This window comes from Hakea prostrata, chromosome 11, assembly GCF_041222555.1.
Source record: "Hakea prostrata isolate BN-2017 chromosome 11, UWA_Hpros_2, whole genome shotgun sequence".
NCBI classification, from domain to species: domain Eukaryota; kingdom Viridiplantae; phylum Streptophyta; class Magnoliopsida; order Proteales; family Proteaceae; genus Hakea; species Hakea prostrata.
Window position 1 is genome coordinate 4,980,807 of NC_142610.1, and position 14,707 is coordinate 4,995,513.

General features: G+C 35.6%; 1 protein-coding gene and 7 non-coding genes across 8 annotated transcripts; all 8 read right to left on the reverse strand.

Annotated features, from left to right (window-relative positions):
• Positions 1 to 982: 982 nt before the first annotated feature.
• LOC148999699 (small ribosomal subunit protein uS3x) lies at positions 983 to 6,416 on the reverse strand. The gene is made up of 6 exons (XM_089139799.1): positions 6,256 to 6,416; positions 5,994 to 6,141; positions 5,701 to 5,872; positions 1,795 to 1,849; positions 1,545 to 1,676; positions 983 to 1,393 (listed from the first exon to the last, which is right to left on the reverse strand). Exons 1-6 carry the CDS (start codon positions 6,283 to 6,285, stop codon positions 1,229 to 1,231), a joined length of 702 nt encoding a protein of 233 aa, XP_088995925.1. The 5' UTR covers positions 6,286 to 6,416; the 3' UTR covers positions 983 to 1,228.
• On the reverse strand, positions 2,619 to 2,777 carry LOC148999700 (small nucleolar RNA snoR143). Its single transcript, XR_016170904.1, has one exon. It is a non-coding gene; the product is annotated as a small nucleolar RNA snoR143 (small nucleolar RNA).
• LOC148999701 (small nucleolar RNA snoR143) lies at positions 3,055 to 3,211 on the reverse strand. The gene has a single exon (XR_016170906.1). It is a non-coding gene; the product is annotated as a small nucleolar RNA snoR143 (small nucleolar RNA).
• On the reverse strand, positions 3,380 to 3,542 carry LOC148999702 (small nucleolar RNA snoR143). Its single transcript, XR_016170911.1, has one exon. It is a non-coding gene; the product is annotated as a small nucleolar RNA snoR143 (small nucleolar RNA).
• Positions 3,713 to 3,872, reverse strand: LOC148999703 (small nucleolar RNA snoR143). The gene has a single exon (XR_016170907.1). It is a non-coding gene; the product is annotated as a small nucleolar RNA snoR143 (small nucleolar RNA).
• On the reverse strand, positions 4,042 to 4,202 carry LOC148999704 (small nucleolar RNA snoR143). The gene has a single exon (XR_016170908.1). It is a non-coding gene; the product is annotated as a small nucleolar RNA snoR143 (small nucleolar RNA).
• LOC148999705 (small nucleolar RNA snoR143) lies at positions 4,386 to 4,554 on the reverse strand. The gene has a single exon (XR_016170909.1). It is a non-coding gene; the product is annotated as a small nucleolar RNA snoR143 (small nucleolar RNA).
• On the reverse strand, positions 4,715 to 4,875 carry LOC148999706 (small nucleolar RNA snoR143). The gene has a single exon (XR_016170910.1). It is a non-coding gene; the product is annotated as a small nucleolar RNA snoR143 (small nucleolar RNA).
• Positions 6,417 to 14,707: the final 8,291 nt, after the last annotated feature.

Sequence of the window (14,707 nt, forward strand, 5' to 3'; positions counted from 1 at the left end):
ATGGAGTTAGTTCAACTCTTGCCGGCAGCAGGAATCGGGATCAGCTCCCCGTCGGGGGAGCACAGATGGCTTCCCAACCACAAAAGCTAGTGGGTCTCATTGGTGAAAAAACACATTTTGAAAAAAGAAAAACGTATTTTTTCACCTGTGGGACCCTCCGGTTTTTGTGGTTGGGAAGCCAGTGCTCTCCCCGATGAGGAGATGATCCCAATTCTCCGGTAGCATATATAATATTCCCATCCCAATTTCCCTATATAGAAAGTGCATTTGTTACAAAAAAAGAAATAAAAAAGAAAAAAAGAAAAAAGTGCTAGGGAGCATCTTTAGCGATCGGGGAGAATTTGAGAAGTCCATTGCCTAGGAGTAGAACATCCCTGCTATCTTCGACCTTCCATTTGATACCACATTAAATGATTTCACGGATTCTGTGCTTTGGATTGCTGAACATGTACTGCACGCTTGGAGTATCTGTTTGATCACCAAGGTAAATTCCACCAGCCCAAAACGCTATGTTTAGTGGTCCTTATGTCTCAAGTTTAAATCATCTCTACTCCACCATCTCTACTCCACAGTTATATGCTCTTCAACCTAAACTTGTAGATTATACTAGGCAATGTATTTATGCTAATGAAACCCGTACTTACAATTGTAGTTCACATATGTCGAACTCGAAAGTCCAAACATTATCGTAATTGAAAGCATGAGTGCACCACTAGTGCATCCCCTTTCATTTACCACCAAAAAGAAAATACATTTCTGCCTCTTCAAGCCTATCCTATATCAACACATGTCAAAAAGCTTCGAGCAAACTGTGATGCAATCACGCCCCAAACTCGGCCGTGACACCAAGAGACACCGATACCACAGTGAACTTTGGCGTGGACAGACCCAAGCACTGGATTAGAGCTACCTTCGATTAACAATATCTTGATCTTATAATCAATGAGATCAAAGGGGGAAAAAATTCTGTGACAAGGTACCGTCAGGATGGACAAAAATAACCTCTTCAATGTCAAAACTTTCGATTCTTTAAGTTAATATAATCCTCCCTGCTAGCTTACTAGTAATTCAATATAAAGGTTAATCCTCAGATATCAACAAACAAAAAAACTTTGGTTTTCACTGGACCTCCTCAATTTTCTCTGGAGTAATACCCCATCTTCAATCTTGAACGGCACTAGTTGTTACCATCAGAAATAGGTACGTCGATGCCAGAAAGCTTTGGTTTTCACTGGACCACCTCAATTTCTCTGGCTACTACTGCAGGCCTCAGGAATTCATCTTCCTCCTTTGGAGGGTGTATGGTAACAAGGTCTGGTAGTGGAGTCATTGGACCCTGCTTACCCTTGGGATCCCAATCCAACATGATCTTCACCTTGATTCCAAGTACACCCTGCATTGATCACCCATGTTAGGTTAGGAACAAGTGCTGCACCAAAACTGTTTCTTTGGGTACATAACATTCATCAAGATGGGATTAACCCAGAACCAAGGAATTGTCCTGTTCAGAATACATAATTTAAGTATTCAAGTAGCTGACTTGCCTGTCTGAGCAAAACATGCCTAACCGCCGAGTCGATGTATTCATTAACTGGCTGACCAGAAGAGATCATGTAACCATCTTTGAATTTCATTGATTTGGCACGCTGGGCCCTGAGCTTTCCACTCACAATGACCTGCAAAGAACACCACATCAAGATTAGACCAAAGAATATTCCAGAGCACTGCAGTTATTTGACAACTGCAGAAAACATGATGACGACCGATGGTTCCATGATGACCATCAACACTCACCTCGCACCCCTTAGCACCACTTTCCATGATGAAGCGAAGTACACCATAGCACGCCCTGAAAAACCAAAGAAACGTGATGCTAGTCAGAGAAACCACAAACTGAAATGGCTACAGACAGCAATAACATTTACAGGCATTTGTTTCCAACTATATTAATGCTAAGCCTGAGAAAATTAATACTACAATACAAAATCTAAAATATTAACCCATCCTTGCACCCTGCAATAATTTGATATTTATAATTTGAGACAATTCAGCTGAGAAAAATAACACACCACCTAAAACTAAAGGATCTGTCGTTAGATTATTAATAGCAAAACAAATTAATCAATTCCATTCGATCAAGATCAACCAATCCACCGATGATAAACTGATATTGGCCACGGCATTGACAATAAAAATACAGATTAAACAATCCATCCATTCCCCTCAATAAATATATGGTGGTCAAGATTGCAATGATTGGATTCATGAAACAGATTGATGTTTTGCACATACAAAAGTATCTACTGAAAACACTATCGAAGAGGGCAACCAACAGAAGTAGACCATTCAATGATTCATTATCCTCGCATTATTGTCCATTAAAAGTAGCTTTGCTTGCAATAAAATGTCAAACATATGCCAAGGGCAAATGGACAAATGGAGTACCCAGTTTTCCCTAAAAATTGTCTGCAAAGTAACATAGCTAGTCTATCACTGTTGGTTTGTTTGTAACAAAGTATCCATAACAGAAAAGATGGGATCTCCCATCCAACTAAGTAAATAGAAAGTAGTCAATCAAATATGAGGCATTCTTTTAGAATTTCTAATACAGGATGATGAAATGTGAGATGGAATTAGTAGGTAAACAGCAAAATAAGCCATTCATCTGTGGATCCATCTCTGCGGTTGTCTGGCCGCTGCTGCAAGAACAGCTTTTCTCTATGCACTTAGCTCAAGATCCACTATACCAATTAGTGAGCCTTATGATGTAAGTGCAAAAAGGAAGTAAATTGAGGCTGGCATACATGCATAATAAAGTAGATTTACAGCAGCTACAGAACTATGACAAAGACAATGTATATACTTCACAACTTGACAATCCAACCTAGATCACCAAATTGCAAGGAACCTTACGCATACTATACTAAGTAGGGTTTCCCTTTAGTTTCAGGTCAAAATGATCAGACAAAATATGCAGTCAATTGTACACTCTCAGTTTGCACTATCACGACTAATTTCTTTCCTTCATGAACTTGGGCCTTAAAAAAAAGTATGCAATGTGAGATGAAATTAGTAGGCAAGTGACATTTTCAATCACTTATCTGTGGATTCATCTCTATGGTTGTCTGGCCACTGCTGATAAACAGCTTTTCGTCTATGCACCTTAGCTTGAGGCCACACTATTGAATTAGAGAGGCCTAACAGTATGGACTTTTGAGTGCATGGAACATAAATATAACATGAAAACACTAAATAGGAGTGATATGATAATGGAGGCTCCGAGTCAAGCAACCGAGAGTGCTCCATTTCTTTCTCCAAGTGATGATTCTGCTGTATGAGGCACAAAGAAAACACGAACCTGCGCCTTATGAAAAGCAAGAGATGTAAGATGAAATCAATAGCAAGTGACATTTTCAATCATTCATCTGTGGTTTCATTTCTATGGTTGTCTGGCCATTGCTGATAAACAGCTTTTAGACCATGCACCCTAGCTCAAGGTCCCCCTACTTCTAGAGAGGCTTGACAAAATAAACTGTATGCATGCATCATAAATAGAACATGAGAACCTTAATCTTGAAATCACACGTAAAACAAGAATGATACAATAATGGAAGCTCCATGATGAGGTATGATGTGTTTTATTCCTTCCCTACAGTGATAAGTGAAATGTAACAGGTAGACAACGGAACATCAAGAGCAGGAGGAAAGTAAGAGATGTGAGATGAAATTAGTAGGCAAGTGACACTTTAAACCACTCATCTGTGGATTCATCTCTATGGTTGTCTGGCCACTGCTGATAAACAGCTTTCAGTCTATGCACCCTAGCTTGAGGCCACACTATTAGAATTAGTGAGGCCTAGAAAATAGAGTTTGAGTGCGTGAAACACATATAGAACATTAAAACCTTAATCTTTATGTGTGGAATGATACAATAATGGAAGCTCCATGATGAGGTATCATGAGTGTTCAATTTCTTTCCTACAGTGATAAGTGAAATGTAACAGGTAGACAACAGAACATCAAGAGCAGGTGGAAAGTAAAAGATGTGAGATGAAATTAGTAGGCAAGTGACACTTTAAACCACTCATCTGTGGATTCATCTCTATGGTTGTCTGGCCACTGCTGATAAACAGCTTTCAGTCTATGCACCCTAGCTTGAGGCCACACTATTAGAATTAAGAAGGCCTAGAAAAATAGAGTTTGAGTGCGTGAAACATATATAGAACATTAAGAACTTAATCTTGAAACATGACATCATGGAACAGTAGTGATATGATAGGTTACAGTGTTGTGCTACTATGGGTGCTCGTCTCTTCCCCCACGGTAGCAACTGTAATATAAAAGGTACACAGATAACATGAACTTTGTGTCCTATGAAATGTACAAGATGTGAAATGAAATCAGTAGGCAAGTGACAATTTAAATCACTCATCTGTGGATTCATCACTATGGTTGTCTGGCCACTGCTGATATACAGCTTTTAGTCTATGCACCCCAACTTGAGGCCACACTATTAGAATTAAAGAGGCCTAACAAAACAGAGTTTAAGTGCATGCAACATAAATTGAACATCAAACCTAAAACTAGAAACATGACACCAAGAAACAATAGTGATATGATAAAAAAGGTTATTGTGATGCTCCATTTCTTTCTGAGTAAAATTTGTAACATAAAAGGTACACGGAACATAAACTTGTGCCCCATGCAATGTAAGAGATGTGAGATGATATTAGTAGGCAAGTGATATTTTCAATCACTCATCTGTGGAATCATCACTGTGGTTGTCTGGCCACTGCTGACATACAGCTTTTAGTCTATGCACCCAAGTTCAAGACCACACCATTGGAACCAGAGAGGCCTAACAACATAGAACTTGAATGCGTACAACATAAAAAGAACAAGAAACCCTTAATCTTAAAAACATTAAACACCATGAAACAAGAATGTTTCATTCTGGCCACTGCTGACAACAGCATTTACTCTACACACCTTGCTCAAGATCATCCCACTGCTGGAACTAGAAAGTCTGACAGAAGACATGAAAATAGACATTAATTGCACATGACACAAGTGCAATAACAAACCCCTGATCCCTTGCGCTGACACTTTAAAATTTAAGAAAATATATTGACTGCCTTCTAAATGATACTGAATGGACCCTCATTCACTTGCTTTTGCAGTGTATTCTCTTAAAGTTGAGATTACAACCTTGAGATGAATAATAACCAATCTGAGATCTGATATGTGAGAGGAAAACAACCCGAGGTCCAACGTAAATAAAGGAAACAGTCAGAATCTGCAGCCATTTACAGATGGGTTCATCGGTTCATCCCTATAGTTTTAAGTCTGTTGCTGATAAATAACTTTTACTGTAAGAACCCTCAACAAGGTGAGACCATGTAATTAGAAGCGCACAAATGTTAAAAGATCCAATAAATTCGAACTAATATAAATGACCACAAAACACAGATAAATGTTAAAAGATCCAATGAATTCGAGCAAATATAAATGACCACAAAACACAGAGCAAAACTAAAATCAGCCGAGAGTCATATCAATAGACACAGCATATATCAGGACAAGACAAGAAGTAGGTAAAACTACCAATTCGCAAATTTCATTACATCACAAGTCAACGTTAGTTTACCAGTTACTGATAGAGCAAACAAAGAACCAGAGAACTAACACGAATACAATTACCTTCTGACAGCAAGACCACCAAGCAGCTTGTACCGCAGAGACTCTGCTTGAGCAATGGCGCAAAGTCCTCTGTTGTTCACTTTCTCTGCATAAAGCTCTACACTGTTCTCCGGGAACTTGAATCTTTTCTGTACAACAGATGTCAATTCCCTGATTCTCCTACCCTTCTCACCTGCAAAAGTATAATAGATCACATAACAGAGAATATATGATAAACAGAAAAAACCCAATGAACGACCCATGATCTGAATGCATCTCCACTTCAATCTCACTAAAAGGAAACTGATTCACACCAAGAACGTTCTGAGTCCTGGTGGCTCGGATAATAATCTCAGTCCGCATCGGGGTAACGCGAACTTCAACACCAGAGTATCCATCCTCAGCAAGCTCTCTAGTGAGAACTTCGTTGAGTTCAGCGAAGAAAACTCCGTCCGCAACGAACTAAAATACAAATTTGGTATAAGACTTCTTGTTTACATTTGCCGGAAATTAAAGATCTGAAGAACATGAAGTGGATAAAGGGTTTCGAAATGTACTGTTAGGGTTTGTGCAAACCTTTCGTTTCTTGCTCATTTGAGTCGCCATTGTCGAATATGATCCTGATGTTAGGAACAGGCAGTAGCTATCTCCGGCTTCAAGCGGCGCTGTAGAGCGTTGGTAGCTATTTTTGCCTGATTGCTAGAGCTTCCAGCGTAACCCTAGAAATCCAAGAACGTCTGTAACATTTTTATATGTAAGAAGATGTTACGACTTATACCATATGATATTGGTAGACTATATGGATAGTCTAGCATCAGCATATATGAATCAAATGATGGAATTAATTACTGATATCCCCCTTATATTATAGCTTAATAATTCATCTATCCCAGCTTTTTTTGAAGTTAATGTTAAGAATAATTTATATGCGCCAAATGCAGAGTTGCTCTAGTAGTAAGACGCACGTCTCTTAGTGAAGAGGTTGTGAGTTCAACTCTCGTCAAAGCGTCTCTCCTGAGGATGTAGTCGAGGTGCGTGCGCGCAAGCTGGTCTGGGTGAACCTCAGCTCCAAACACCCCCTGCAACCAAAAAAATTAAATAAAAAACACACCTTGTATCTACAGTGGATTCAAGTATAAAAGAAAGACAATAGATTCAAGCATAAAAGAGAGACAAGAGACGATGTTATACGTGGTTCGATCAAGTGACCTATGTCCAAGGATGAGTCCAGAGGATTTAAGATAATATGCAGCTAGATCAATGTAAAGTTGGGTACAAAAAGACTCTCAAATAACACATACAACAACTTTACATAAAAAAATCCTCAAAAGATCAACTAAGGAGTCATGGCATCGCAACCAAATACCACATGAACAATATCACCTAGAACATGTATAGCAGCAGCACATCCACGTACAACATGAAGCTAATACCGAAGGCAAGAACACCATTAAATCACAGAGTAAACCAACTCAAACTAGAGACCAAGAGAATCGGAGAGGAATCACAACTCAGACAGAGATACCAATCTTTTGAATCTTGATTAAACATCTGGAGATAATATATATAATACAATGCGATCTCACATTCACATGTTTAGTATGTTTATGAAACATGTTATTCTTAATATAAAGTAGAACACATATAACCAAAATCAAGTTCTCTAAGGATGCCTTTTCAGCCAAAGGGTTTCTTTAATAACCTCGCACAAAGCAATGTACTCAGCCTCAATGGTTGAGAAAGCAACCGCATACTGAAGAGAAGACTTCTAACTTACCAAATTACCACCAATGGTAAACATATAATCAACTAAAGATCTTCTCTTATTAAGATCAACAATAAAATCAAAGTCACAATAACTCACAATATTCAGCTTTTCACCACAAGTATTATTATATAACAATTTGTAACTAATTAAAATTTGCAAATATCTCAAGATCCAAATTAGTAGTCCAATGAACATACATGACCTACTCATAAATCTACAAACCAGCCCAACATCATAGGCTAAATCAGGTCTAAAATAGACCATAGCATATATAAGTGAACATACACAAGTTTGACAGGACATTTCAGTTACAACAATATCATAACATAATTTTAACTTAAAATGAGCATCCAAAAGAGTATCAATAGCTCAACAATTAACATTTCCAAAGCTATCATATACAAATAACCTACTTGAGACAAGGTAAGAAAACCCTTAGATCTATTTTTAAATATGTTAACACCAATAATCTTTCTTGCAGCCTCTAGGTCCTTCATTTCAAATTTTGATTTAAGAATATTCTTCAACGTACAAATCTGAAATTTATCTTTGCATACAATAAGATATCATTAACATATGTATGTTAGAACCAAGAGACCAGAGAAACAAATATATAAAATATTCTTTATGCGAAAAACACACCCCAAAAAAAACCAAACCCCCCCAGAGGGTGAGTTGAGGTACGAACTGACCCTTAAGGTATTTGAACGCCCCTTTATGCTGGGTTCCACGACCCCCCCCCCCCCCCCCCCCCCCCCAAGTCCCATCATAGACAACTTAATATTATTTATATAATATTAAGGTGCCCCATGGCTGGTAGACTAGGGTCTACGGACCACTACCGCAACCACGCCCGACTGGTCCCCGGCATACGCTGATCCACACATAGCTCTCACCAAGATACACCCCACTTAGGAGCATATACGATTATATAATCAATAATCATCGCCCATCCGATGTGGGACTAAACGCATATGGTAATCTAAATCACCTAATATACATCCAGAAGAGTCCTATAGAAACAAGAGTCCTAAAACAAAACTAGGGAGATAGAGTTTTAATGATTTTGAAACTTATCTAAATAGTATATTATATTATATTATATATTTTTTAAAACAAAATCCAACAATGTATAATAAGAGATATATGAAAGTATGATGTCTAAATTCACAATAATGCACACAATGATCATAATAGCTTATTTTGAACTTATTCTTAAGCATAAATTCATCAAATCTTTTATACCATTTTCAGAGGACTGTTTTAACTCATACAAGGTTCTCAATAGCAAACAAACCTTATTTTCATCACATTTTCTTACAAAACCCTCAGGTTGGTTCATGAAAATTTGCTCTTCAAGTCTTCCATTCAAGAAGGTAGTCCTGGACATCCATTTCTTCCAACTCAAGATCACATATAGCAATAAGAGACAAGAGAACCTGAATAGAAGTGTGCTTAACCACAGGTGAAAACACCTCATTATAATCAACACCTTCAGTTTGAGAGTAACCCTTAGCCATCAACCTAATCTTAAGCCTAGGTCATTCTACTCTAGTAATTCTATACTTAAGCTTATAAATCCATTTACAACCTGTAACTTTTTTGCCCTTGGGTTTGTCAACAAGCTTCCAAGTCTCCCTTTTAACCAAAAAATCCATCTTTTCCTTCATGGTAGCTAACCACTAACCACTCACCACTCTTATGGCTATCTGGGGCTTCTTTATAGGTTTTAGGTTCGCTAGCTTCTATTTGATCAACACCATTAAAGGCAAAGAAACCAAGTTCGAACTTAAAACCACACTTTCACTTATATTAACAAACCTAGAAGGTTTCCTAATCTCTCTTCTAGCCTTATCCCTAGCCAATAGATAATTATGTAGGGGTCCCTCTTCACCAACCTCTTGTTTAACACATAAAGTACAATTAGGTGACCCCAAATCATCCTTAAAATCAATAGGCTCATAGGTATCAAGCTCAACATTATGCTATCCTCAAATTCCACCTCAATGAGGCTACCATCAAGATCTTGGGTAATAGACTCCCTACTTGAGGACCTAGGCTTAATAAACTTTAGTTCATTAAACCTAACGTCTTTGCTCATAATCACTTTCTTATGCTCAAAGACACTACGACCTATAACCTTTAACACCTTGATGATACCCTAAGAACAAACACTTGCTATCCCTTGGCTCTAACTTACCCTTACTTTGGTAGACATAAGCAACACACCTAAAATGTTTTTGGAACACTATAATCACATTTAGCCTAAGGCTACCTACTTTCGAGAGTTTCAAAGCCTATAGAAGAACAATGAGACTTATTAATAACATGACAAGCTGTGTTAATAACATTAGCCCAAAATCTTTTACCTAGGCTAGACTTAATGAGCATGCACCTAACCCTACCCATGAAGTCCTATTCATTCTTTGAGCCACTCTATTTTGTTGGGGAGTGTATGTGCAAGTCTTATGCCTAATAATCAGGGGCAGACCTACTAAGGGGCCGGCCCACCCTGGATTTTTCAAAATTTTAATTAATTCCCTTAAATTTTGGATTTTTTATATTAATTTTCTTAATTTTTTCACTTTTTTTTTCTCTTGTCACATGTGAAATGTCACTATTTGCCCCCCCTCCAAATATTGAGAACAACTTTTAAATGTAAAATAATAGGTATAAAAGTCATCTTTAGTTAAAAACTAACTCCTCAATTCCTATTTATTCTCCCCACTTCTCTCTCACATCTTTTCTTCCTATTTATTCTCATATCTTTCCATAAACGTGGATTAAAGAAATTTTTGAAAAAAAAATCTTATTAGATATTCAAAATGTCATTTATAATTAGAAACTAACTCCTCAATTCCTATATTCTCTCATACCTCCTCTTTTTTTTTTCCTATTTATTCTCTTATGTTTCTTTCTTCCTATTTATTCTTCCCTTTTTATAAGCGTGGGTTAAAGAAAATTTGGGAAAAAAATCTTTCCCATAATTAGGTTTTCTTTTTATTTTTCAATTTATTTATTGTTTCTCTTTTTTTTTTTTATTTTTTTTTATATATTTTTATTTGATTTTATATTCTTTGTTTCTTTATTTTGTCTACAATTTTTGCTATTTGATTTTATATTATAAATAAAATGTCTATAGTTAGTAAGTTAACTAAGTACCATTGGTTGCATATGACATTTTAGGGTTGAAGCCATGTATATTTTTTTTTGTACTGATGCTTTAATTTATCTATATCTTGTTGAAAAAAACTATCATTATCAATAATTTACCTATTTTTATCAAATATGTGTGGGCCCCACAAAATATATGTGAGTTTATTCCTTAATATAATAAAATAATTCATACATGGGACCCTTAATGGGTCTTAAGGACCCATACAATATGTGTAGCGAAAAACCATTGGTGCTTTCCCAATCTGGACTTTCATTCTTTGCCCCCAATATTGAATCCTGGTTCCGCCCCTATTAAAATTGTCATATTTTTTATAAAATTCAAGAAACTTATCAAATACAAAAGATTTATCTCTAATAAAATATAACAAAAAATCTCTAGAATAATTATCAATAATGGGCAATTAACATTAAGCACCTCGAGGGATGGGGGAACATTAAGAGAACCCCATAAACCATAATGTATATATTTAAACATATGAGAGGTCTTATAAGTAGAATGTGAAAACTTAGCTTTATGAAACTTACCCATGGCACATATGTTACGAAATCTTAAAGTTATAGATTTATAGTAACAATTTCTATACAAATAACCTAGGCATTTATTACTTATATGACCTAGTCTTCTACGGCATAACTCCACTTCTCTTAGCTCTTCACTAGTAATAAAGACAGCACCTAGAACCACATTCTCATTGAGAAAATAAAAGCTCTTTCTCAATTCAGTAGTCAAAACCACATTATTACCCTTATAACCCTAAGACCACCATCCTTAGAACAATAGTGAAACCCCTTTGAAAATTGACTCAAAGAAAACAAGTTTCTTCTCAAACCAAGGACACGTCTAACTTTTCTAAGTCTTTTACATTCTCATCATTCAACCTAATTTTAATAGAACCAATACCCTCAACCTCACAAGCTTAATCATTTTCCATAAGGACCTTGCCACTCTTAATGGGCTTAAAGGTCACAGACCACTCTTTTCTTGGAGTCATATGGAAAGTACAACCTGAGTCAAAGATCCAATTTTCTAGGTCAGCCATAGAAAAAACTATTAGTAAATCACTAGTAACATCAGCTACATTAGTAGTCTCACTTCTCTCACCATTATTTTCTTTTGTTTTCTCATTATTTCCCAACAATTCTTCCTAATATGCCCCTCTTTCTTACAATAATAACATACATTGCCCTTGGTTTTGTTGTTATTATTATTCAGATTTTTGTGATTAGTTTGGTTATTATTGTTGTTATTCTTCTTTTTCTCATTAATGAATTTCATTTTATTCTTCATCTTGTTCTTATTTTCAAAATTTTTGTAAAGCTCTTCACTAGCAACCTTATTCTTCTTTTTGGATTTTACTTCTATATCCCTAATCTTAAGAGCTTCTATCACACCATCAAGTGTCACAGATCTCTACCATATTTTATAATCCTCTTTATACTAGCATTCATTTTAGGCAAAAAAAAAAAAAAAAAAAAAAAAAAAATCAATAATAGGACATCAAGGGTATTATCAGTAAGCTTTTCATCAAGATTAGCTAAATCACATGATAATTTATAAAAATCCTCTACATTATTAGATAAAGACTTAGAAGTATCCATTTTTAAATTAAATAATTGTTTTTTCAACAAGGTAATACTAGGCAGAGATGGGATCTTATACAATTCTTCAAGTTTAGATCAAACCTTATCAGTTTCAGTACAATCTCTTACTCTTCTCATTACATTATTTTTCAAATGTAAAATTAGGGTACTATAGCACAACTCCATTGTTCAGTCTTTTCTTCGTTAGTTATAAAGGATGAGATTTTATCAATACATTTTAAAGCCTTATGACAGTGATTTTGCACAAGAATTGTATGCATTATATTTTTCCAAATAGCAAAGTCACATTTGCCTTCAAACTTCTCAAGCTCATTAGGTAGGAGCCAGGACAAAAAAAAAAAAAAAAAAAGAAATGAGAATTGATTTTAGACAATAACAAAGCAAGAAAAAGATGGCCGGAGATTTCAAATGTCTAGATAGATCATCTATGGGCAAAAAAAAGGGGAGAGGACACAAAACAAGACGGCGGATTTGGAAGGCAAATGATACCTTGAAACCGGTTCCCGACCCAACGCCGTTAGTGTAAGGACTTAGTCATGAATCTAGAGATTTTACAACCAAACGGGTATAATTCCAATTCATGAATCCAGATTTGAAATCTAAGAACAGGCCCAATAAAAGAATCTATAAGTTATATTAACACATAGTGCAATTTTAGATTAGAACAAAACAAATACAGTATCATAATCAAATGTAAACTATAATTAAATTCAAAATTAGTTAATAGCAAAAGCCCCAAATTTTTAGACAGTTCTAGATAACCGATTATAAGAAACCTCAAGAACAAATAGGTCTGATCAGATTCAAATCAAGAAGTATAAAATTGGTGCAATGGATAATCAATTGAAACCAAATTAACAAGGTTTTACTATAAAAACCACAAACATAACATCAATTTGACAAACCCTAACCGAATAAGGTAATAGAGAATTGGAAGTTTTGAGAAACAAGAATCAAATAAGAAATAGAGAGTATAATATTGACATATTATTCAAGGAATTATCAAAGAAAGAAACGGTTGAGAGAAACAAGTACATATAGGTACCAAACAACCAACAATCATGACTACCAAAGCTCTGGCGCCAACACGTTAGGAATAACCTCATATGCACAACAGATTCAAGCATAAAAGAGAGAGACAAGAGACAACGATATACTTGATTCGATCAAGTGACTTACTTCCAAAGATGAGTCCCAGAGGATTCAAGATAATATGCACAACTAGATCAATGTAAAGTTGGGTACAAAGAGACCCTCAAATAACATGTTCAATCTCTCTATAGAAGGAACCCTCAAGAGATCAATCAAGAAGACATAACATCACAACTGAATATCACATGAACAATCTCACTTGGAACGTGCATAGTAGCAACACATCCTACAAAGCATAAAGCCAACATCGAAGGCTAGAACACCATCGAATCACAGAGAAAACTAATCACAAAGCCTCAAACCAAAAAGCAAGAGAACTAGAGAGGAATCACAACTCAGAAAGAAAGAAAACCCAACACTTACCATATGCAACCCAAAACCCAAAACAAGGGTTTAAATATACAACACTATAAATGACTGAAATGCTCCTCTAAACGAACATAAACTATAAGTGAACCACTTGAACATAGAATGATCAATATTCCCTTGTTAAGAGAGAGACATATTCCAACAGTTACTAGGACTCCCCTCACTTCTAACGGCATTGAGAGACTGTAGAGATTGGATGTCTAATATGTTCATTTTGCTCTTTGTTAGAATTAGGAAGCCAAAAGATTCATTTAGAAGAACCATATATAATACTAAATTTGTCCTTCTAGATGTTTTCGATTTTAAAAAATCATAAGGAGATGACAAAAGGGGTAAATAAGTAATAATAAACATTAGAATTATTAAGATATCATATGAAAAATTAACCAGTGAAAGGGAGCACCACTAATTTTTGAAAAGTTTAAAGTTCTATTAATAATTTTTAAAATATAGAATATGAAGTATAGTATAAGGAGACATTAGTAATTATCTTAAAAAAAGGGGAAAAAAAGAGAGGCACTTCTCCGTGACCTTATGAAGTTGTAACCTTTAACTAGAAAAAGAAAATATTGTAATCCATTCTTTAAAAAAAAAAAAAAAAAACCTCTTTAATGAATACTGCATTAGTTGAAAAGCATCAAATATGGTAAAACCATAGATTTATCCTTCATTGAGAGGTGAGCCTAGACACAGTTTTGTTGGACCACAGTTGTAGTCTGAGTTCAACGCATTAAAATAGACTCTTAACAAAAAATTATTACAATAAAATTGTGGGAAAATTGGAAACAAAATCATTTGTTGTGCATAGCAGTATAATTTTATACCAAATAGAAGGCTCTGGTTAAAGGTAAATTAAAAAAAAAAAAAAATTCAATAGTTTTTTAGTTCTTTCTGTTTTTTCAGCCACTTATTTGGCGTATTAGTGCATCGTTGTGCACATCAGAGAGATGCACAATAGAT

What these genes read in the sequence shown, in the direction of transcription:
- LOC148999699 (XM_089139799.1), bottom strand. Translation starts at nt 6,285, where the DNA reads ATGGCGACTCAAATGAGCAAGAAACGAAAG. An exon ending in AAATGAGCAAGAAACGAAAG is followed by an intron (nt 6,142 to 6,255) that starts GTTTGCACAAAC and finishes TTTGTATTTTAG; the next exon opens with TTCGTTGCGGACGGAGTTTT. An exon ending in GGTGGTCTTGCTGTCAGAAG is followed by an intron (nt 1,850 to 5,700) that starts GTAATTGTATTC and finishes TTGGTTTTTCAG; the next exon opens with GGCGTGCTATGGTGTACTTC.